The sequence below is a fragment of the Pan troglodytes genome, chromosome 15, assembly GCF_028858775.2.
Source record: "Pan troglodytes isolate AG18354 chromosome 15, NHGRI_mPanTro3-v2.0_pri, whole genome shotgun sequence".
Classification (NCBI taxonomy): Eukaryota; Metazoa; Chordata; class Mammalia; order Primates; family Hominidae; genus Pan; species Pan troglodytes.
The window spans coordinates 37,283,876-37,309,559 of record NC_072413.2 but is presented as its reverse complement, the minus strand read 5'-3'; the positions used below and the strand labels follow the sequence as shown (position 1 = coordinate 37,309,559).

Here is a 25,684-nt window from a genome sequence, read left to right as displayed (position 1 = left end):
TTGGTATAACATGTATATTTCATGTGACACAGACAGTACATGCATGTACATACACACACATACTTGTTTTTAAGAGTGAGAATGGGCTGGGTGGGTGGCTCATGCCTGTAATCCCAGCACCTTGGCAGCCCGAGGTGAGCATATTGTTTGAGCCCAGAAGTTCAAGACCAACCTGGGCAACATGGCAAAACCCTATCTCTACAAAAAAACAAAAAAATTAGCTGGGCGTGTTGGTGCAACCTGTAGTCCAGCTACTTGGGAGGCTGAGGTAGGAGGATGACTTGAGCCCAGGAGGTTGTGGCTGCAGTGAGCCGTGATTGTTCCACTGCACTCCAGCCTAGGCGACAGAGTGAGACCCTGTCTGGAAAAAAAAAAAAAAAAAAAAAAGAGAATGCATGCTGGAAACGGTCAGGTACCTTTACCAATATGGAGAACATTTGTTACTATATTGTTACTATATACTCTTCTGTACCTTTTGAATTTTGTAATATGGTGGATATATTGCCTATTTAAAGAAGAATTTTTTTTAAATTACCAAGGACAAATGCAACTGTTAGGGGCACTCTGTTACCTTCGGAATTGAGATTATTTGTGGGGTGAGGATATTCTCATATATATTTGAATATTAAAAATTAGTAATACAGCACATTTTGGGAAATATCTTTAAAATTTATTGGTAGTTTTGAGAGGTAATTTTCTTCTATGATTTTAACACATGGACTCAGTAACTGTGTCAAGTATGTTGTTTTTTTGTTCTTTCCATGCAGAGGATACATGGTAATGGGTGATTCTTTCAATACTTCCTTATTCAAACAAACTTTTCAAAGAGTCTTTACCAAAGACATGCATGGACAGTTTAAAATGGGCTTTGGTGGTACGCTAGAAATAAAGGTAAGAACCAAAACTTGACATGTGCGATATGTTATCAAAAGACAACTTATAGGCTTGAGTGTAATTCTAAAATGCCATTAATCAAATTTAATATTTACTTTCAAAATTGTGGTTATTTTATATTGAAACCTGAGTTAGAGATTTTCTTCACCAGAAGAGTGTCATCATTCAATGTGTGAGACTTTACTTGAGCATTTCTGAACAATTGTTAGAAAAGTAGAACAATATTGGTAAAATATTAACTTTTTAATTTTTTTCTTTATATAGGGCTTAGCTCTTTAAAGTATGTTTTGTCTTCTTTTTTTTGAGACAGAGTCTTCCTCTGTCGCCCAGGCTAGAGTGCAGTGGCATGATGTTGTCTCACTGCAGCCTCCACCTCCTGGGTTCAAGTGATTCTCCAGCCTCAGCCTCCTGAGTAGCTGGGACTACAGGTGTGTGCCACTGTGTCTGTCTAATTTGTGTTTTTAGTAGAGACGCAGTGTCACCATGTTGGCCAGGCTGGTCTCGAACTCCTGACCTCAGGTGATCTGCCTGTCTCAGCTTTCCAAAGTGCTGAGATTACAGACATGAGCCACCACGTCTGGCCTGTTTTATCGTTTGTAGAGCCAAATCTATTTATGTTAGTGCTAGGTTAATGATAGGAATTGTTATCTAACTTAAGAGGAAACTGTTTTTAAAAAAAAAAAAAAAAAAGAGGAAACTTTTTTACCTTTCGGATAATCAGTAATTGTTTTATGATTTTAGTTGTTATTGCATAATTCTATCATTTATTTCAAATTTGGATTTAAAATACCCAAAGGCTAAGTGCTTCTAATCCTAATTGATTCTTATTAAATTAACTCTAAGCACATTAATTTTGAATTTTCATTAAATATTTATTAATCTTGTTTTATTGAATGCTTGCTATATGCCCAACATTGCTTGGGAAATTACAGAGATGTCTAGGGATATCTAAGGTACACGTCTTGCTGTAGAGAAACTTAGCATTCTCTTGATAGAGAGGCAGGAAAAGAAAACACTGCATGTAATAGAATGACTTAATGGTAAATTATAAAAACACTATAAAGGTTTAGAGAAGAAAAATGAACATATATAGGACACAATTTATTCTAGACTTCTAGAGGAGTGTGACTTATAGTTTTTTTTGTTTTGTTTTTTTTGTTTTTTTTGAGATGGAGTTTCGCTCTTATTGCCTGGCTGGAGTGCAATGTCATGATCTCAGCTCACTATAACCTCTGCCTCCTGGGTTCAAGCAGTTCTCCTGCCTCACCCTCCCGAGTAGCTGGGATTACAGGCATGTGCCACCATGCCCAGCTAATTTTGTATTTTTAGTAGAGATGGGGTTTCTCCATGTTGGTCAGGCTGGTCTTGAACTCCCGACCTCGGGTGATCCACCTGCCTCAGCCTCTCAAAGTGTTGGGATTACAGGCGTGAGCTACCGCGCCTGGCCACAGTTGTTTTTTTAAAGATGTTAGAGGATATTGCATTTTATTCAGGAACCCAGTGTGAGGAGAGGCATAGAGGTGAGAATCAGCATTGTATGTTTGAGAAAACTGCCCAGTGAGAGTAGATGCTTTGTATTTGAATGAGGGGAAATAGCTTAAATTTGTGGGAGCTGGCTGTAGTGTGGAGACACATGTGTAGGCAGAAGTCATTAGGTATTTTGGGTAAGATTCATCTGACAGTGGTATTCTGCATATGTCAGGAAAAAGAATCTCAAGTAAGAAAACAAAAGTAAGCTTTCCAATTTTTTTTTTTTAGACAGAAGGTATTGTGATAGCTTACATTTTGGTGGCAGGAGAGACTGGGGGGAGACCAATCTTGGTGACAGATTTTCTATGGGAGGAAAAATAGAATAGGGTGTCTAAGGTTTTAGATTAGGATATGTGAATTTTGGGTGGGTAGGTAGAAGTGTGAAGTCAGGATGAGGTTCCCAAATGGAGACCTCGTATGTGCTAATGGAAATAGAAGGTTAAAATTAGGTTGGTGCCAGATTTTAAATTTGACAGTGAGCATAGAAGTGCTTATTGATTGATTATTTTTCATGTTAGTATATTTTCATTGGCTTTGAGTTTTAAATATAGATGAATATCTTATATTCTTATACACCTGTAGTTGAACATTTGAACGTATCTTTGAGGAAACCGAACATGCTGTATTCTTATTTTGCAGACCTCAAGGGAAATAAAGATTTCAGGAGCTATTGGACCCTGTGTGTCACTCAATTCTAAAGGACCCTGTGTGTCTGAAAATGTAAGTTGTGTTTATTCTAAAAGGAAAATACAGGACCAGGAACTGTGGCTTGCACCTGTAATCCCAGGTACTTGGGAAGCTGAGGTAGGAGGATTGCTTAAGCCCAGGAGTTAGACACCAGCTCAGGCAACATAGAGAGACCCTGTTCCCCTCCTGTTATCCCCCCAAAAGAGAAAAAAAGACACAGCGAACGCACAGGACAGCACCAACAAAAACTTGGGGTGGCAGCCTATAGCATTCCTTTCAAAATTCTTATATTGATTGTTTTATGTAGTTCAGCTCCCATTGGTATACCTCTATTCATGGTTGCTCTTTCTGCATACCCTTTTCCCATCCATCCCTAATGAAAACTTTTGTACTGTCACCAGTCTTCTATTTTTTATGCCTAAATTATGTCTTGCCCCAGTGTGCCTAAAAAAAAAAAAAAAAAAAAAAAAAACCTCATGATTTGGAAATTTGGAGACTTCTGAAAGTCAAAATTAGCTCTAAATTGATTTTTGATACCAGAATTTTCAAAAAAGTAACCAAATTAGCCAGATTTGGAATTTCAGTTCTTTATGTTCTTTTTATCCAATTTAATGGAAGTATAACGTACTCTAAAATGGTAGAATCATGTAGCTGTGGAGAGGATGATGGGACAAATAATACAAAGTGGGTAATCAACTTTAAAAATGACAAAGCTAAAAAATTAATATGTATAAGCAGTTTGCGTGGTAAAGGTCTGTCTATATCTATGACGTTTTCTTGGGAATCAGAGTGCTTAACAATTCTCATCCAGAGAACATGTGTTCGTAAATGCATATATTATATGTTAAATCAGTTTCTCTTTATACAGATCAAGTAGTTGGATAGAAGGATAATGTTAGTTGCAATTACTTCATTAAATAGCATATACTTTTATTTTTTATTTTATTTTTTTTGAGACGGAGTCTCGCTTTGCCTCGCAGGTTGGAGTGCAGTGGCGCCTTCTCGGCTCACTGCAAGCTCCACCTCCTAGGTTCACGCCATTCTCCTGCCTCAGCCTTCCAAATAGCTGGGACTACAGGCGTCCGCCAGCATGCTTGGCTGATTTTTTGTGTTTTTAGTAGAGATGGGGTTTCACCGTGTTAGCCAGGATGGTCTCCATCTCCTGACCTTGTGATCTGCCCGCCTCAGCCTCCCAAAGTACTGAGATTACAGGTGGGAGCCACCGCCCCTGGCCAAATAGCATATGCTTTTAAAGAGAACAGTATGAAGAACTTATATTAATACTTTTGTAATTTACTTAGCAAGAATTTAAATTTTACTTTTATTATGTAAAAATTATTTTATTTTTTATTATGTAAAAATGCTTTATTTTATAATATACTTATGGTCTTAAAATATTTTAAGCTCTTAACATTGTTGAATTAGTTTGAAACATGACTTTTTTTTTTCCTGTGGTCTTTTTCCTTTTTCACTTTAACATAAAATTAATAAATTGTGTCTCTAGCTTTCAAACATGCTATATTTTATTTTTACAGGAGATAGGAACAGGTGGCACATGTCAGTGGAAGATATGTGGACTTAGTCCCACTACAACCTTAGCCATATATTTTGAGGTTGTCAATCAGGTATGACTTTCTACATCTGAATATCAAAACGTACATTTGAATAAGTACTTACTTTAGGCCATGAATAGTTCATATTTTTTTTCCTATAGTAGATATAACCCAAAATTTATTTTCTGTATTGGAATTTATATTTGTCGTTTTTTATTTTTCAAGGCTAAACTCCTTGGTGAGAGTACATATTGTAATAGAAATGCAGGGAAACCTACAAACGCCAAACCTTGGGTAGCCCAACTTTTAGTCTGTTTTCTTTCTTTCTTTTTTTTGAATATAAAATTGAAGGATAAATGCAGTTATTTAAAATTCCCTTCTAGCTACACATTTTTGCAATTAGATGTCTAGCTTTTCCTAGTTGTCAGAAAGTATATATGACATATGAGTCTTCGTACAAGAAGGTCTAATATGTCAAAATCCATAGAAAAAGTTTGGAAAGTAATCGTATTTGGGAAGATTTTTTCTTCTGCCACAGGAGATAATTAATCACATTGAAGAATAACACAAATTACTGACTTATTTATTAATAGTTTTTAGACATAAAATGAACCACAAAATATTAACAGTCAGCTTTCCTAAGGCAGGTGCAATAGTTTTTTTTTAAACATTAAAATTTATAAGAAATATATTGACTCTTATTGACAAAAACAAAACAACACACAAAAACAAAGCAAGAATGTCTGTTGTCAGAATGCATGAATAAAGTTTTCCTATTGATTACTTGTATTTCTTTCTGATGATAATTATTATATATTGCTATTAGTTTCTTCTCATTATTAATCTTTCATTGGTTGGTTGTTCATCATATGATTATGTTCCTAAAAGTTCTGCTTTCATCTTCTATACCTAGGGGAGGAGGACTTAGCTCAATTTCTGTTTATCTAGTTACAAGTTGAACATCTCAGATCTGAAATCTGAAATGTTTCAAAATCTGGAACTTTCTGAATGCTGACATGACACTCAAAGAAAATGCTCATTGGAGAGCATTTTGGATTTTGGATTTTTGGATTTGGGGATGTTCAATTGGTATAAGGCAAATATTCCTGAGTTTAAAAAAATACAAAATCCAAAACATTTCGGGTCCCAAGCATTTTGGATAAGGGATATTCAATCTGTGCAGTTTGGCTTAAATGGCTTCACTTAGGAATTGTCTTTTAATTTCTTTGTGCTCTCCCTTTTCTTTGTTCTTTCATGTCCCTCTGGCTTATATATTACTTGAAAATTGATTTCCTAGCAGAACTGACTTCTATCATTCTTGATTATTTTCCTCCTCTCCAAATTAATTTCTCCCCTTCTGTGTAACAAATTATAACTGTTTTGAATGCATTGGAAATAAGTATCCTTCTAATCAATTTTAGAATGAATTATTTTTAGTGCTAGGACATGTAGCCTGTGATTATATGACAACAACATAGTAAATTTTGCTTAGGTTTTACTCCATTATATTTATACAGCATAATGCTCCAATTCCTCAAGGAGGGCGTGGTGCAATCCAGTTTGTGACTCAGTATCAGCATTCAAGTGGGCAGAGACGCATCCGAGTGACCACCATTGCTAGGAAGTAAGTTGTATTTGTTAGAGATTTGATTTTCATATCACAGGTATCTGGGTTGTGTTTCTAAACTGGATTCCTATTTTGGGTGACATCCATGACTAGCAAGTGAATATTTGTGACTAATAGTATTTTATTTATTTCTTTCTAACCCAGCTTATTTGCTACAATATGCATTACTAAGAACCGTAAGAGCAATTTTAAAAAGTACTTCTAAGACACACCCTTCAAAATATTATTTTATTTACCTCATTCCTGTGAGAGGAGAAAAATCAGATATTTACCTATAATAGTCAATAATAATATATAATCCATTATATATATAAATGATATAGCACAGTAATTAATCACATTACTTTTCAATTAGTGATAAAAATTCTTAGCTATTTTTTTTTCAAGTTTTATTAGTCATTTAATTCATTTATTATGCCATTACTCAGCTTCTACTTTGTGGAGTAGGTTCTGTTTTAGGAGAGTATGAATGCGGAAGCCGTGAACGTACTTAGCCTCCTGCTGTATGACAGTGTGGTATAGAGTCATCCTCACGTTGTCTGTGGTAAAGGGCCAGTTGTGTTTTTTTTCCTAATCCTTCGGGTACAGATGCTTTTATTAAATACAATAAAAATGAATTACTAGAAAAATGAAATTTTAAAAAGTGATTTAAAACAAACTCCCTGTTTTATATTATTAGATTAATAAGATATAAGATTATTTTGTGAAGTTGCTCAGTTTCTAAATATTTATTCTCAGTTCCTCTTTTGACTTCATGGCACTGGTTCACATACCACACTTTGACTAGCACTTGTTGAGACCACAAAAGGTAAAGTCTCTATCTAACAGATTCAATTATAGGGTAGTATTTTGTGTAACATAGTCATGTTCTAATTTATTGATATAGGCAGGGTCCCCAAAAGGGAATAATAAGGCCCAACAGATACCTTTTCTTATTCCTATCTTTGTGATAGATTTTCCAAATAAGGCATGTATTTGTTCATGGGCTCTTTGCCCAGCATTTGCAGAGACAACAAATTTAACTGAATTTAGTACCTTTCTTTTTATTAAGAATTACGAATAAATTATTTCTCTGCTACTTTGGTATCTCTGTGTATTTGTGAAGTATAAAACAAAAGGAAAATAATTGTGGAATGAGTTTAGTTAGGAAGAGGTTTTTTAGATGAGGTGAATCTAGAAATGAACAGGCTTTGGTCTTTATTTCTGTTTGTCTTGAACTTGGTTGTCTGGATAGGAAAAGTGTTGATCAGTAAACTTACCCAGTTTAGTCATGGTCTCGACAATGGACAAGGAAGGCATTTGTAGCTCTCATTTTCATTAACTGTACTTAAACTCTAGCTTCATTCCTGAAAATCTTAAGACTTTTGGTGAGTGATGGACATGAACACAACATTCGAACTGAGTATTAGCTGTATTGGATGATCTATTACTTAGCACAGGGTTGTACATAGATTTAGTGTTCTGTTCTGTTACCTTGCTTTGACTTAACATCCTGGAACAATGTCAAGGGGATACATTATTCATTTGAAGAAAAAATGTCAGCTGAACCTTCCCTTAGATTTATTCAGATTTCAGATAAGGAACTTGGAAGTACTGATGCTTGGCAAACTTCTCAGTTTATTTATGGCTCTCAACGTGTGTGCACACACACACACATGTGTGCGCACACATTAAATTTGACATTCAGAACATTTGCTTAAGGAAACAACGACATACCAAATGAGGGACTTTTTACAACTTACAAAGTCACTGGTTTGTACTATTCAAAAATGTCTTGGAAGACAAAGAAAGTCTGAGCAACTGATCCAGATTAAAGGATACTAAAGAAACATTACCACTAATGCCAATGTGTGATCATGGACAAAATGCGAATGTCAGGGAAAAATTTTGCTTTAGAAGCCATTATTAGACAATTGGGGAAATATGAATATAGTCTCTTTCTATATGATAATGGCATTATATCAGTGTTAGATTTCATGAGTTTAATAATTGGAGCTATATAAGAAAATTTTTTGTTCTTAGGAGATATACACTGAAGTATTTCAGGCAGAAGGTCATAATATCTCCAACTTAATCTAGAAAAGTTCAGCAAAAAATGTGTATATAAATGGAGAGAGAGAATGATAATGCAGATGTGTTAAAATGCTAACAATTGATGAATCTAGGTGATGGTTATATAGGAGTTTATTCCACTCTTACTGTCTTTATGTTTGAAATATTTTTAAAATGAAAATTTTAAAAGGTTAGGTTACTCTTTCAAGAGACAGGGTGCTGTCTTATGAGAAATATTATGGGCTTATATATTTTCAGTTTGCACAGAATTTATGAGGCTATTTGTAGAGACATATGTGTGTTATGGTGCCATTTATAGCATTGTGTCTTACCAAAAGCATCCGTCTTTTCAAGTTAACTTATCCCAACCATTTCCAATGATCAGAGCACCTTGTTTTGTTTTGTTTTTTTTGTTTGTTTGTTTAAACTAGGACTATGACTTTAGGGGCCTAGACAAGTGTTTTTGTTAAGTGAATAAGCCATATGAAAATAAAGGCTCCTGAGACGACAAAGTTACTCTATTTTTCATGTAGAAAATGACTTTGATCTAGGAATTTTGGTTTAAACTAGTTGTAAGAATCACAGTGAAGGGATACGGGAAATGTAGAAGACAGATTTTTACAATGTCAAGAAGCCCTTTAAACTTGACTTTAAGAGCCCACCTTTTAATTTATGTCTAAACAAATAATAATTAGTAAATTTGCATGTGTTCACTTGGAATGTATTTCCTCTCCTGCACCATTATATTTTCAGAATTAAAAAAGTCACCTTTGTAGTTCAGTTTAAAGCAAATAAATACCGTCATTCAAGTTTAGAAAGTATTGATTCAAACAGTGTTGTTTTAAATTCTTTGATTTTTAAAATTAAAACTAAAATAATTAATAAAACACTAAACCAAACTATTAGTATAATCATGAAGTCTTTAAATTGCATTAAAACATAACTTTCAAAATTACCAATGTCTTCTTTTACACATTCTCAGTCTTTTTTGCTTCTTACTGTTTACTACACTGAGATAATTCACACGTTTCAACCATCTGGGAAACATTTAATAATTATTTTGCTTATTGAAAGAAAATTAAAAATACAGAAAGAAGGGAGGAGAATTTTAAACATGCTGCTGCCTGAATTCCCTTAGGATCACTCATCACTCTTACATGTAAAAGTGGTTCAGCACTTATTTTCAAGAAGTCTATAAGTATGTCTGGCCAGTCACTATATCTGAAATATTAAACAAACAAACAAACAGATAAAATGTATTGCTGGGTCTACCTAGGATCAGTTTGATCTGAGTCTACCCAGGATCAGTTGGATTTATACAGCATCTGGATTTAATAAATTGCTGCTATTTTATGTGTAGTATCAAATTAATCCCTTAGACTGAAGTTTTTACTTATTAACTTTTAATTGGTTTTAGTCAGTGTATTAACATGGAAATAAAAGAATACAAAGTAATTTTAATTATTTGATTTTTATCACTAATGATTGAAAGACCAATGAGAAACTTCCGACACTTTATTCATTTTCCAGTGGAATAAACAAGAATTACTTAGGTTGAGAGAAAACCTTTATTTTTGTATTTCTATATTTCTGCTTTAACAAAATTAAAGAAATGAAATTTTAAAGTTGGATATAGGGACTTGCATATCTATGTGTGTGGGCACACGTATATCCTATTGTTTTTACTTGTAAAAATCTTTTATTGGCCAAGTGCGGTGGCTCATGCCTATAATCCGAGTGTTTTGGGAAGGCTGAGGCAGGAAGATCACTTGAGTCCAGGAGTTGGAGACTAGCCTGGGCAACATAGTGAGACCCTCATCTCTGAAACAGTTGTTTTAAATTGGCTGGGCATGGTGGTCCGCGCCTGTAGTCCTGCTGCTCAGAAGGCGGAGGTGGGAGGATTGCTGGAGCCCAGGAGTTTGAGGTGAATCATGATTGTGCCACTTGAACCATGATCATGCCACTTCATTCCAGCTTGGGTGATAGAGTGAGACCTTGTGTCTTAAAAACATCTCTGTTTTTAAAAAACTTCCTTATTTTATGACTTTAAAGTTTTTTTTTTTTTTTTGAGACAGAGTCTCGCTCTGTCGCCCATGCTGGAGTGCAGTGGTGCCATCTTGGCTTACTGCAGCCTCTGCTTCCCAGGTTAAGGCAGTTCTCATCTCCAGAGTAGCTGGGATTATAGGCATGCGCCACCATGCCTGGCTAATTTTTATAGTTTTAGTAGAGACAGAGTTTCACCATGTTGCTGAGGCTGATCTTGAACTCCTGAGCTCAAGCAATCTGCCTGCCTCAGCCTCCCAAAGTGTTGGGATTACAGGTGTGAGCCACCGCAACCAGCCTAGAGATAGGGTCTTGCTGTTTCCCAGGCTGAACTAAAACTTCTGGGCTTAAGTGATTCTCCCACCTTAGCCTCCTGAATAACTGGGCCTATAGATGTGTGCCACCATGCTGACTGGACTAGTAAAAATATTAATATTTTAAGGAATGTGGTTGGAGAGCTGCCTTTACACTTACTTTGGAAGATTTCTTTAGGTTTGGTTATATTTTTCTGAAAAACAGTGAATGCTATACTAAAACTGCTATTAGTGATTTTAAAAAAATGCTAATTTGAGCCTGGTGTGGTGGCTCACGCCTGTAATCCCAGCACTTTGGGAGGTTCAGGTGGGTGGATTGCCTGAGCTCAGGAGTTCAAGACCAGCCTGGGCTACATGGTGAAACCCCATCTCTACTAAAATACAAAAAAGTTAGCCGGAGCCTGTAGTCCCGGCTACTCAGGAGGCTGAGGCACAGGAATTGCTTGAACCCAGGAGACAGAGGTTGCAGTGAGCTGAGATCCTTCCACTGCACTCCAGCCTGGGTGACAGAGCAAGACTCTGTCTCCAAAAAAAAAAAAAAGCTAATTTGTCTAAGTAATATTGGAATTTTGAAATATTGAAGTAGGCTGGGCGCGGTGGCTCACGCCTGTTATTCCAGCACTTTGGGAGGCCAAGGCAGGTGGATCACTTGAGGTCAGGAGTTCAAGACTAGCCTAGTGAACATGGTGAAACCCCCTCTCTACTAATGTTGTGGGAATCAGGAGACTGGAGAGACTAGTAAGTAGAACAGGAGGATTTTATTGAGTGCACTCAGAACCAGTGGATTAACATCCGAAGACTGGGCCCTGAACAAAGACAGGGCTTGGCTTATCTACACACTTTTGAAAGGGGGTTGACTAGTTTGAAACAAGCTTACAGTGGCGTGAAGCGTAGTGGCACGAAAGCTCATGTACAGAGGCAGAACAAAGGCAGTTAATTAAACTGTGACAGGTTCATAACTCAGGCTTATGTGTGACTCCTGCTATGTGGCCCAGATGGCTGTTATCTAGCTTTGCTCAAGAGAGCCTTGCACAGGCTTATCTCATAACCTTCGCTATGGCGCCTAGATGGTTGCAATCCAGTCCCGCTCAGGCGTGTCTCATGACCTTCGCTGTGCTGCTCAGTTAAAACAGACTACTTGAAGTTGCTAGTTATAGAAAACAGGAATCTGTAAACTCATAGGTTTACTCATATCATAAGAGAAAGGAAAATTTGTTTCTCTTTTCCTTGTGTTTGAGGGAGTGCTGGGAGGGTCTCCAGAGCACATTCCTTTGAGCCTTGGCTTCTTGGATAATGTTATCGATACTTTGCCTGGGTCTGGGCTTTGCCTGTTACTGCCTTTGGGATGAGTTAGCCTAATACCTAAAGCTTGTTTCCTTCTCTTTTTTAATTTTATTTTTCTTTATTTGTTTAATTTCCTGCCTCACTAAAAATACAAAAAATTAGCTGGGCCTGGTGGCAGGCGCCTGTAATCCCAGCTACTTGGGAGGTTGAGGCAGGAGAATTGCTTGAACCCAATAGGCAGAGGTTGCAGTGAGCTGAGATCGCGCCATTGCACTGCAGCCTAGGTGACAGAGCGAGACTCTGTCTCAAAAAAAAAAAAAAAAATCGAAGTAGTTTCTGTATCTTTTATCTTTTAAATTTAACTTTGTGTGGTAGCCAACTGTGATATTGTGGGTATAATAATTCAGAAGCATTTCTATGCTTTCTTATTGTCTCCAGCTGGGCAGATGCTCAAACTCAAATCCAAAACATTGCTGCATCTTTTGACCAGGAGGCAGCTGCCATTCTTATGGCCCGGCTAGCAATATATAGAGCAGAAACAGAAGAAGGTCCAGATGTGCTTAGGTGGCTGGACAGACAGCTCATTCGACTGGTAAGAAATAAACACTGTGCTTTTCTAAATCTGTATGCTTTCATTTATAGTAAATGTTTGTTGCAGATAATCTCTTTCAAAGTACTTAACAGTGTATCTGAAATACGTATGAGAAACTCCTATTCAAATTACTGAGACAGTAGCACAGTAATGAATAGTAGAACTCATTAATCTCTTCCAGTAAACTAGATTGCCTTTTTTCCTTAAAATGTAAGAGTGACAATTATGTAACCTATTATTTTTCTATTCTTATTGGCTGGAATGAGGTTAGTTCCCAATTTAATTCTATATTATTGTAACAATTTTTATTGCTTTTTTACATATTTCTTCATTGCTGTGGCTTTAGTTTTTTACTTTCATTTTGATGGAACTATTATATATGCATCTCTTAAAAGAAATTAGGCCAGGAATGGTGGCTAATGGCAGTAATCCCAGCACTTTGAACCAGGAGTTCAAGATCAGCCTGGGCAACATGGCGAAACCCCTGTCTCTCCAAAAAAAATCGGCCAGGCATGGTGCTGTGTGCCTGTAGTCCCACCTACTCCAGAGGCTGAGGCGGGAGGATCACTGCAGCCCAGGAGGTTTGAGGCTACAGTGAGCTGTGATTGTGCTGCTGCATTCCAGCCTGGGCAACAGAGTGAGACCTTGTGTCAAAAAAGAAATGAACTGGGGTTGAAAAATTATGCATATTAACATGCAAAATATAGACAAGTCTGTATTATCTGGTTCTAGATTACCAAGTCGTGTGCTAATAAAGTTATTAGTAGTGTTGATTTACTTAGATTTTTAACATGCCAGAACACCATTACTGTACTTACATTATGACACAGAGCACTTGATTAAGCTTAGTTCCTTTTTTTTTTTTTTGAGACAGGGTCTCACTCTGTCACCCAGGCTGGAGTTCATTGAGATGATCATGGCTCATCATAGCCTTGACTTCCCCTGCTCAAGTGATTCTCCCACTTCAACCTCCTGAGTAGCTGGGACTACAGGCACACACCACCACACCTGGCAAATTTAAAATTTTTTTGTAGAGATGGAGTCTGCTTATGTTGCCCAAGGTGGTCTGGAACTCCTGGGTTTAAGTGACTCTCCCACCTCATTCTCCCAAAGTGTTGGGATTACAGGCATGAGCCACCATCACCATACCTGGCTAATTTAAAAAAATTTTTGTTGAGACTGGGTCTCACTGTTTTGCTCAAGGTAGTCTCAAACTGCTATGCTCAAGCACCCCTCCCACCTTAGTCTCCCAGAGTGTTGGGATTTTACAAGCATGAGCCACCACACCTGGCTAAGCTCAGTTCTTAATGCTTCATTTTTACTTAGCAACCTCTGGCTTATTCTTTGAAGGTACTTCTTTATGCACTCTTTAGCTTAAACACCCTGTTGAGAACTCTATTTGCTAAGCTGTCGAATTTCTGTGTCCAGTGGCTTTTGTGTGGTTGGTGTAGGCTTTCATGTAATTTTAAAAATTCTTGAGTGAACTAGACTTGTTTTAAAAAGTTAGCCATTTTTGTATCATCATTCAGAACTTTTTTGATTTCACCTCCAAGAGTTTTTTTTATACTAGTACCTCTTTTAAAAAAGCAGCATTATGACAATATTACCTTTTTTTGAAAAAAAAAAAAAAACAAGAAAGATTAATCCTCTCATAGGGTCCACTATTGATGGGACACTATTAGCACAAATGCCAACACAGTTCCTTCAAGGTGGATCTTTTGTTTCCAGATAGATATAACATTAAATATATTTTGACCCTTGCTTATTTAGGATAGCAGAAAAGTTTCTCTTTGTAGCAGAAATTTTCCTTGAATTTCACTGTTATTTAGAAATCTGACATGACATCATTGAAACCTGTTAACTCGTCAATCTGTAGAGAATCTGTTATTTTTCAGCTTATTATACACAGATGTCTCCAACGTCATGTGACATGTCATCAGTGCTTTGACTTATTGTACTGTTTTTAAATGGGACCTTTTCAATTTCTCAGACTACATCTTTTTGTTGTTTTGAGACAGAGTTTGGCTCTTGTTGCCCAGGCTGGAGTGCAGTGGTGCAACCTTGGCTCACTGCCACCTCTGCCTCCTGGGTTCACGTGATTCTCCTGCCTCCGCCTCTGGAGCTGCTGGGATTACAGGTGCACACCACCATGCTGGCTAATTTTTTGTATTTTTAGTAGAGACGGGTTTCACCATGTTGGCCAGGCTGGTCTTGAACTCCTGACCTCAGGTGGTCCACCTGCCTTGGCCTCCCAAAGTGCTGGGATTACAGGCGTGAGCTACCGCACCTGGCCTCAGACAGCATCTTGTCCTAGCATTTTCACTTACTGTGATTTTACATATTGGCAATATTCTTTTCTCAACAACGGTGTGACTTTTCCTTTTCTAGGTAATAAGTTGTACTCTGAAATAGCTTGCTTCCTTAGTTTTTTTCACTAATTGTGACTTTGTCTCAACAAATGCTTCATTGTTTAGAGATTCTAAAAGCTGCTTGATGTAATCAGCACCTTTTGCTTGTCAAATGGCTGTGATTTGTAGTAAAGGGCTTTTTCCATTTTGCCAGAGGTATTGCTGAATTGGTAGGTTGTCACATATGACACAAAATTGAACAGTACAACTTGGATTACTGTCCCATGTAAAACCTACTGATTTTCCTTGTAAAGGTGGATTTTTTTTGTATGTCCCTTGTTGCATGAATACACTGAAATGACTCAGATGATTGTAATTCTTCAGAATTATCAGGATTCTCTGAAGACTTATGTCTAGAATTGTTCTCTTTTATATCTTTTATCTCACATCTCAATTTTGAGATTGTTTTTTAATTTTTTTTTTTTTTCAACTTTTAAGTTCAGGCATACACGTGCAGGATGTGCAGGTTTTTTGTATAGGTAAACGTGTGCCGTGGTGGTTTACTGCACAGATATCCCATCACCCAGGTATTATAGGCCAGCATCTATTAGCTATTCTTCCCAATGCTCTCCCTCCCCTCACTCCCCACAGGTGCCCAGTGTGTGTTGTTGCCCCCCATGTGTCCATGTGTTCTCATCAGTCAGCTCCCACTTGTAAGTGAGAGCATGTGGTGTTTGCTTTTCTATTCCTGTCTTAGTTTGCTGAGGATAATGGCTTCCAACTCCATCTGTGTCCCTGCAAAGGACATGATCTGGTTCCATTTTTTTTTTTTTCGAGAAGGAGCCTCGCCTTGTCGCCCAGGCTGGAGTGCAGTGGCACGATCTCGGCTCACTGCAACCTCCTGCTCCAGGTTCAAGCAATCCTCCTGTCTCAGCCTCCCAAGTAGCTGGGATAACAGGTGTGTGCCACCACACCCAGGTGATTTTTTTTTGTATTTTTAGTAGAGACGGGATTTCACCATGTTGGTCAGGCTGGTCTCGAACTCCTGGCCTTAAGTGATCTGCCTGCCTTGGCCTCCCGAGTGCTGGGATTACAGGTATGAACCACCACGCCCGGCTAGTCTTGTTCCTTCTTATGGCTGCATAGTATTTCATGGTGTATATGTACCACATTTTCTTTATCCAGTCTATTATTGATGGGCATTTAGGTTGATTCCATGACTTTGTCTCACACCTCAATTTCAAAAATTGCCACATTATTTGACATGTTTGTAAAATGTAAGCACTAATGTAAAACAGAAGGGCCTAGTAATTAATTAAATGAGACAACTGCAAAAAGTACAAAATTACATAAACCTCACAATGTACTTTACTTCTAATCTACACATTCTACATTCTGCAGCATTTACAACAGCAGCAGGGCAGTTGGGGCTAGAGACCGATTAGTCTTGTGGCCCCATTTTATGATAATGACTGAAGGAAGCAAGGGCTTCCTGTCATGTTAAAGGTATCCAAAACAGATATGGTGCCAGCACCAATTTGGCTCTGTAATGCACACTGTCTCCAAAACAGTACACAAAAAATGATGTTTCTTTTTAATTAAAGTTACTCTAGTAAGTCATCAAGGAAAAGAAAACATATTACTATGCTAAATTGAGGGAAAGAAATTTATCAGTATAATTTCCTAGGTTTTTGATTAGGAAAAAACTTACAAAAAGTTTTAATACCTAAACAGTATTAACTTTTTCTCTATTTGTGTTGCTGTTGTTGTAATAGCTAAAAATTCAGCAGTGAAGTTATCAGTACAAGAAAATGAGGCTATCCTAGAATAGCTACTGAAACTAAAGTGCGTTATCACCTAAGTCATTTATCACATAAGATACTGGTATCCACACATGATTTACTGCCTCTATTCTCAGTCTCTTGTTCGGATCCATTGTGCATCCAACTTCAGGGATCTGTTCATCTCTTTCTTTCTTTCTTTCTTTCTTTCTTTCTTCCTTTCTTTCCTTCTTTTGAGATGGGATCTTGCCATATTACTTACCCAGGCTGGACTTGAACTCCTGGGCTCAAGTGATCCTCCCACCTCAGCCTCCCAAGGAGCAGGAACTACAGGCCTGTGCCACTGCTCCCGGCTTCCTTTTTGACTCCTGGCCTTTTCTGTTTCACAACTTAAAATTGATGGCTGATTCATCTTTGACCTTTGGTTTACCCATCAACCACTAATTGTGTTCTCCCTTCAGCTGCATTGCTAGCCATCCTGGGTAAACACTTCATCTAATCAGACTTGACTCAGGAAATCTTCTGTCTTAAGACTATTGGGACTTTCCCTGCAAGCCAGGTTTTCTCTTGCTGCACCAATGGGATGAAACACTTTAGCTTTACTGTTTTTACAGATACCACTTTTGTCATTACCATTTTCTTATAGAGGTTAGGCATTGACCCCTAGGGTCCTTTTATGTGGCTGCCTTTATGCATAAATAATTACTGAATTAAAGAAGGAATTAGCCTTTTTGTAAGAGATGTTATTTTCCTCAGGAAAATCATTACTGTTGCTTTATCTGCCCAGTTTTATTACTTCTGAATAACTCAAATAGTGGGTCTTGGATATACCTTCTTTATGCTTCAGTCTGTTTTCCACTGGTATTAGTGTTTTGGTTGGGTTGTAAATAAGGACTGCTCCTTGTGACTCAAGTAGTTGATACTAGAGCATTTTACAGGTGTTCAAAAAATTGTTTTTGGCCGGGCATGGTGGCTCACGCCTGTAATCCCAGCACTTTGGGAGGCCGAGACGGGCGGATCATGAGGTCAGGAGATCGAGACCATCTTGGCTAACACGGTGAAACCCCGTCTCTAATAAAAATACAAAAAATTAGCTGGGCGTGGCGGCGGATGCCTGAGGCAGGAGAATGGTGTGAACCTGGGAGGCGGAGCTTGCAGTGAACCGAGATCGCGCCACTGCACTCCAGCCTGGGTGACAGAGCGAGACTCTGTCTCAAAAAAAAAAAAAAAAAAAAAAAATTGTTTTTTTCTTTTTCGAGACAGAATCTCGCTCTGTCTCCCAGGCCGGCTTGCAGTGGCATGATCATGGCTTACAGAGTAGCCTCAACCTCCTAGGCTCAAGCAATCCTCCTACCACAGCCTCTCGAGTAGCTGGGACTATAGTCACGTGCAACCATGCCTGGCTAATTTTCAAAATTTTTTGTAGAGACAGGATCTCGCTATGTTGCCCAAGCTGGTCTCAAACTCCTGGGCTCAAGTGATCCTCCTGTGTTGGCCTCCCAAAGTGCTTGGATTATAGGCATGAGTCAGCACACTTGGCTCAAAATTTTTTTTTTTTTGGAGACAGAGTCTTGCTCTGCCACCCAGGCTGGAGTCCAGTGGCACGATCTCAACTCACTGCAACCTCTGCCTTCCGGATTCAAGCAATTCTTTTGCCTCAGCCTCCCATGTAGCTGGGATTACAGGCGCGCACCACCATGCCTGGCTTATTTTTGTATTTTTAGTAGAGATGCGGTTTCACCATGTTGGCCAGGCTGGTCTCGAACTCCTGACCTTGTGTTCCGCCCGCCTTGGCCTCCCAAAGTGCTGGGATTACAGGTGTGAGCCACTGCGCCCGGCCACAATTTTTTTTTTTTTTTTTTTTTTTAATAGCGATGGTTGTCTTGTTATATTGTTCAGGCTGGTCTCAAACTCCTAGGCACAATCTTCCCACCTTGGCCTCCCAAAGTGCTGGAATTACAGGCGTCAGTCACTGTGCCAGCCTTTTTGGTGTTTTAAGGCACATGTTGAGCTTTTTTGTTGTTATCTAAGAGCTCTTTATTTGTTGTGAGAGACACTTAGTTAAAAAATATCCAAATATTTTAAGGTGAGTTATTAATTACATTGGGGCAATGTGGTGTTTGTTTCTGAAATTTAGATGTTTTTTCTTTGGTTTTGTCTGTTGGTAAGTCTATAAGTAATATTATAATTTTATTCTTTATCAAGTATCTGCTTCCTGATGATTGGTAACTTCTTGTAAATAGAATATTTATAGGCAACAGTGTTAGCTCTTATTCCAGGAAATAAATTACTAACACATTTTATTTTATTTAGTGTCAGAAATTTGGAGAATATCATAAAGATGACCCAAGTTCCTTCAGATTTTCAGAAACTTTCTCCCTTTATCCACAGGTAAGTAGGTAAAAGGTCCATATTCTTTTCTTTTCTTTTTTTTCCTTTTTTAGAGACAGGCTCTCACTATGTCATCCATGCTGAAGTGTAGTGGCTCCATCATAGCTCACTGTAACCTGGAACTCCGGGGCTTAGTCAGCCTCCTGAGTAGTTAGGACTACAGGTGTGTACCACCATGCCGAGCTAATTTTTTTTTTTGGTAGGGATGGTTTCCTGCTATGTTGCCCAGGCTGGTCTTGAACTCTTAGCCTCAAGCAGTTCTTCTGCCTTGGCCTCCCAAAGTGCTAAGATTGCCACATCCAGACAGACCCATATTCTTTTCTTGTGTGGCCAGTAGCATTGAGCCTCATTTTTCCTTTTTTATTGCTCTTTTTATGGTATCTATTTTATTGGGTTGTTCTTTTTGTTAGGTAAGTTTTGGGATAGCTAAGAAATTAATATTGTGCTATGAGTAGTTGGTGAAAAGTATATAATATTTTTATATTGGCCTTGCAAATAGTCATTTATTTGTGGTGAATAGAGACTTATTCTGGAACCCTGCAGTGGGTAGAATTACATGTAAGGCTGGTTAGTTTTCCATTTGACATAAGGGGACCTAATTATAGTGGTACCAGAAGGACTTCATCTGAGGTTATTTTACCAGTTAGCTAGTCTTGCAGTATGGTATCATCACCTGAGAACAATTTTATGGGGCCAGACCAGATAAATAGAAAATAAACTCATTTGATTTACCTTACAGAATGTTTTCCACCTGGAGCAGTGGAATCTATCCCTCCATCTTCCTGTTGATTTGATAGATATTTTTAAGTCTGTGTGTTTAGAGTGCTGTGTGCAGGGAACTTTAGGAGGATACAGGTGACTGACATGGATCCCTCTTACAAGGAGCTTTTAGTCTAAAGGGTGAGATGTGAAATATACATAAACAACACAGAACAGAAAGTGAGAAATATACAGAATTTAAAGGAAACTTAAAGGAGTCCTTCCAAATGGATGATTTTATATATCTTTTGAAGGAGGAGGTGGCGTTTTAGCTTAACTTGGAAGGATGATTAATATTGAGATGTGGAAATTCATATTTTTGCCCATGAGAACTTTGTTTAAAGCATCAGCTTTCTTTTTCAGAGCTGCTCTGTTTTTTTGTTGTTGTTGTTGTTTTTGTTTTGAGGATCCTTTATTGTTGATTGATCTATAACCCAGAAACTCCATGCTTACAGAGGAGAGACTTCCCTAAAACCTCTGGTGAGATCCTGGAGAACCAGGAAAAGGCAAGGTCTGCTTGTCTTAAGGCATGTAAAATTCTTTGTTTTGTCATTTTTGTAGCAGAAACTAATAGGAAAGTGATGGAGGGCATTAACCTAAGTATTTGACTAAATTCTGCACACTTTCTCTTCTCTCCCTGCCTCAAGCCTTCTTGTTGGGCTTTTAGATCTTCAGAGAGATCTGGACATTTCCATCTTTCTCCCTTTCCTGGAAATAGGAAGCAGAGGACCCTGGAATACTTTTTGTCTTGGGTTTTCAAAGTCTGATAATCTTCTAAAAGGTAGCATAGACCAAATTTAAGGGAAGTCTTCATCCCCAAAATATTACCTAACATTTACCAATTGGTCATTTCTGTGAGTAAACAAGAATGACTGAAGTAGTAAGGGATGCAAGAGCCTCTCAATGAATTATGGATCCTGAAAACAGAATAGGAATCAGAATTTCAGTGAATGACATGTTGGGAGAAAGCTGTTGAGTGAGTCCCAGGCAGGAGCAACATATAGGCACTTAAGACCTGAGGGTTGGAGGAATTTAAGAGAAGTGACTAAAGACAAGTGGGAATACTTTCTGGCTGATCCTAATCAGTTTTATCAAAGACCCAGTGTAACTGTCCATTATTCAGGCCTAACTCTCCCTCTTTTTGATTTCTTTCATGTGAGGAGTAGGTGGAAGGGAAGAAAGTGAAAGGAGAAAGAAGCAGTGAAACAAAATCTGGAGAATGTTTCTTAGGTATAGGGAAAACATTAAATATTAAGAAATTATATGGGTATATATGTGGTTTTTTTTTTTTAAACCAGTGTAGACCCTTCCCAGTACAATTTTTAAGTCATGGTATTTGTTCTCAAGTTGCTAATAGACATACCCGGGACTGGGTAATTTGTAAGGGAAAGAGGTTTGTTTATTTATTTATTTATTTTTGAGACAGAGTCTCACTCTTGTCACCCAGGCTGGAGTGCAGTGACACAATCTCAGCTCACTGCAGCCTCTGCCTCCCTGGTTCAAGCAATTCTTGTGCCTCAGCCTCCCGAGTAACTGAGATTACAGACACATGCCACCATACCCGGCTAATCATTTTTTGTATTTTTAGTAGAGACGGGGTTTCACCATGTTGGCCAGGCTGGTCTTGAACTCCCAACCTCAGGTGATCCACCTGCTTCGGCCTCCCAGAGTGCTAGGATTACAAGTGTGAGCCACCATGCCCAGCCAAGAGGCTTAATTGACTCACAGTTCCACATGGCTGGAGAGGACTCACAATCATGGCGGAAAGCGAAGGGGAAGCAAGACACATCTTACGTGGCAGCAGGCAAGAGAGCATGTGCAGGGGAACTCCCATTTATAAAACCATCAGATCTCCTGAGACTTACTACCACGAGAACAGTATGGGGGAAACTGCCCCCTGACATGATTCAGTTCCCTCCATCTGGCCCTGCCTTAACAAGTAAACTTGAATTGACAATTCAAGGTGAGATTTGGATGGGGACATAGCCAAATCATATCAGCCATATAAAAAGTAGAAAATCTGTAATTTATTTTTATATCTTCTTAGAATCTTTGGTGTTGGTAATGAATAGTAATAAAAAAGCCCAAAGATATGGTCAGAGGGGTGAGGATTAAAAACAAAGAATGGTCATAGTTTACTACCTGGCATCAGCTTCTGAATAACTTAGATTTGAGCAAGGGGTTTTTGTCTTTTCGTTTTTTTCCTTTTAAATACAAAGTCTTGTTATGTTGCCTAGACTGGTCTCCAACTCCTGGACCCCAAGCCATCCCAGAGTGTTGGGATTACAGGTGTGAGCCACCATGCCCAGCCATCCTTTTCTTACTTTAACTTAAAAATTTTTTTTTCTTTCTTAAATTTTTTTTCTTGTGGAATTTTATTTTTAGGCAGCTGATAAATTTTGTGAATAGGATTCCTTTCCTGAGGGATATAAATTAGAACATTCTTATAATAACATGTTTTGTTATGTTGTTAATAGTTTGTAATCAAATGTTTTTGCTAATAGTAAACACCAGTTTTAATATTAAAATCAGTAACAACTATCTCACATGTTTATCTTACAGTTTATGTTTCATTTAAGAAGATCTTCTTTCCTGCAAGTTTTTAACAATAGTCCTGATGAGAGTTCATATTATCGTCACCATTTTATGCGTCAAGATCTGACCCAGTCTCTAATTATGATTCAGCCTATCCTGTACGCGTATTCTTTTAGTGGACCACCAGAGGTAAGAGGGACAGAAAAAAATAAATTGGTCTTGTTACTGCAATGTGTGGCATTAAAAAAGTGAAAATAACTAAAAAAATGCATATAGTTACTAAATATAAGAATTTAACTAAAAGAATGGACATCTCAACCTATTTATGTATTCGCTTAAAATATTTATGAATGTTTACTATATGCTAGATACCATGTAGGCTGTATTAGAAGATTGTTAAATTTTTTTTTTAAAGGAGATGGAAGAGACTTTCAGATCATTTTGTCCAGCCATTTGGTTAATCAAATCCTCCAAAGCATATGATTATTCTTTACGTCTTTAACAATGTCCAGAAGTGATTATAATTCTGTAGACTGTAGCTTATTCCAGAGTTTAGTGTCTGTGACAGTTATGACATTCTGTCTAAACAAAGGCTCTTGTTTTAATCTCATTTTCCTTTGTTTTTTTGAGAACATAAAAAATAGTTGATTATAAAGACATATGCTTAGAAGATTGATAAAGTTATCCATTTAACCTTCTTAGCAGACTGTCCCACTTATTTTAACCTGTTATCAAATGAACCATTTTTCCATTCTGTAGTTAAAATGGTCTGTTTTACTACTTAAAAGTGTGTAGTTACTGTATTTGAAAATAGTAAGGTCAACATAAAGAGAATATTTACAATATCTATTGATTAATGATCCCTCATGATGCTATTATTCACGGTTTTGTAAAATAATGGGTAAAATATTTTATTTCGTTACAATGATTTTTTTGTAATTGGTCAAATAGTTTCTATTTTTCTAGGAAAATATATATTTTTAATATGTTGGTTTGGCTATATGTATTTTGCCTTGTATTCTTTGAATCAGGAATGTTTTAGAAGTAACTTTTTTTTCTTCTGAGTAATAACGTACATGTAGACATCTGAAAAATGTAGAATGGTATTTAGAAGAAAATTGGAATCCCACTGTCCCTAGTGCCTGCTCCTATTAAATTTCAACCTTTTCATTTAATCCATGAATCCTATCAGCTTCATGTTCTTAGGGTTTTGCTTTTGGAGTTATCTTCTTTCTGTTCTATATAATTACTTTCTGTCCATCTGGATCATTCTTATTAATTAACATAGAAACCATAACAACACTCACGTTTATAACAAATGGACAAAACACCCCCACCATGACCCACGCTTTCTCTAACTGCCACCCCATTTCTCTGCTCCTGGTGAGAGTTGAACTCAAAAAAGTTATTTGTTGTTTATACTTTCTCACCTCACATTGTCTTCTCAACCTATATAAGTAAGACTTTTGTCCCTAACATTATATTGAAATGGCTCTTATAAAGACCACCAATGTCCTCAACAGTATTTACCAGAGCTCTCAACAGTATTTACCTAGTCCTCACTAGTACTCAGCCCTTGAAAACCTTTTGCCCTAGGCTTCTGTGACACCTACTATACCTTCCTGGTTTTCCTCTTACTCACTCACTGTTCTTTCTCAGTCTTTTGCTAGCTTTTCCCTTTCAGACCTCTAAGTGTTGACATGCTTAAGGGATCAATCTTCTGGCTTTCCCTGTCTTCCCTCTCAGTGATGTAGTCTAATCCCATTGCTTTAATCTTTGTGCTTTAATCTTTGTGCATGTGACACCTAAATTTATGTCATCAGTTCAGACCACTCCCTTTCATTTCATATGCAGAACTATTTTCCCATGTGCTCCAAATTTGCTCTATCCCAGGCCTTTCCCCATTTAGGCTTAGGAGTTATCCTTGAATTCTTCTTGACTTTACTCTATTTTTAAATTGTTTGTTACCTCAGCTTAAAGGGATTCCTTAAAAAATTAAAATACACTATAAGAATTCATAATAGCAAGAGATTTTAGGTAATAAAATATAAATTTCAAATTTAGTGCTGAGCCTGTAATCTCAGCCTTTGGGAGGCTAAGGCAGGAGGATCACTTCAGCCCAGGAATTTGAGACCAGCCTAGGAAGCATAGTGAGACCCCATCTCTACAAACAAAAAAATGAAAAAATTAGCTGGACATGGTGTTACACACCTGTAGTCCCAGCTACTCGGGGGTCTGAGTTGGGAGGATTGCTGAAGCCTGGGAGTTTGAGGCTGCAGTGAGCTGAGATCATGCCACTTCACACCAGCCTAGGTGACAGAGCAAGACCCTTCTCCAAAAAAAAAAATAAATAAATAAATAAATAAAAGAAACTTGGAAAATAACCTGGAAACATCTATTTTATATTATTAAGTAGTTCATTTTTCCTTTTTCCTCATTTCTTATTGTTTTCTTTATGTTAGCCGGTTCTTCTTGATAGCAGTAGCATTCTTGCAGATCGTATTCTTCTCATGGACACATTCTTCCAGATTTTGATTTATCATGGTGAGGTAAGATTTCAATAGCATTTAAAGCTATGCATGTAAAGTCTTTTTACTTAGAAAGGTTTTCTTACTTCTAATTGTATGGCTAGTGTTTCATCTATGATAAACTTTGATTTCCATTTTTATAAAATAATAAAATATGATGCTGCCTACTATAAGGTTTTAGGCTTCAATTGCAGTTGCAGTTGACCCACATTTTATTGATTTGTCACACAATTGGATTTTGCACAAAGCATAGTGTTGTGAAAGTAAGAACGCTGACTGTACATAGACAAATGGTACTTTTGGGTTTTACCTGAAAACATTAAGGGGGGAAAAGTCAGCCTTTGTCAGTGCGCGGGCTTTCCTTTTACGTTATGCAATCATTATAAGTTATTATTAAGTGTTCTACATGATCTTGAAAACTCATTTAAAGCATACATGAATTAAAATTTGTAACTTCATTGGAATGGTAAATGATTACAGAGAGCAGAAGATTTTAGTAGCTATTAAGCTTTAATCCAGGTATTTAGCAGACCTTGATTCATTCCTGCAGTTACTCATTCAGCCAATTGTTAAGTGCTTCCTCTGGATGCTTTGGAAGATATAGATGTTTTCTTTCTTCACAGATCTGCTCTCAAACTTACAGTCTAGTGTTTTACTAAGTTCTGCAGATTTATTTTTTCAGTTGCTTTAATTGTAAATGATTTTAGATTTGCACTGTGACTGGGTGTGGTGGCTCACGCCTCTAATTCCAGCACTTTGGGAGGCC

The 25,684-nt window shown here is 37.6% G+C and overlaps 1 protein-coding gene across 1 annotated transcript in view; it reads left to right on the top strand.

Annotated features, from left to right (window-relative positions):
* The window catches only part of SEC23A (SEC23 homolog A, COPII coat complex component), a 70,792-nt gene that overhangs the window by 34,975 nt on the left and 10,133 nt on the right, over nt 1–25,684 (top strand). Inside the window, exons 10-17 of the mRNA XM_001145529.8 lie at nt 768–891; nt 3,064–3,144; nt 4,647–4,736; nt 6,182–6,288; nt 12,423–12,576; nt 19,019–19,096; nt 22,418–22,579; nt 24,853–24,939. Of these exons, the coding sequence (XP_001145529.1) occupies nt 768–891; nt 3,064–3,144; nt 4,647–4,736; nt 6,182–6,288; nt 12,423–12,576; nt 19,019–19,096; nt 22,418–22,579; nt 24,853–24,939 (883 nt within the window). The remainder of the gene's footprint in view (nt 1–767; nt 892–3,063; nt 3,145–4,646; nt 4,737–6,181; nt 6,289–12,422; nt 12,577–19,018; nt 19,097–22,417; nt 22,580–24,852; nt 24,940–25,684) is intronic.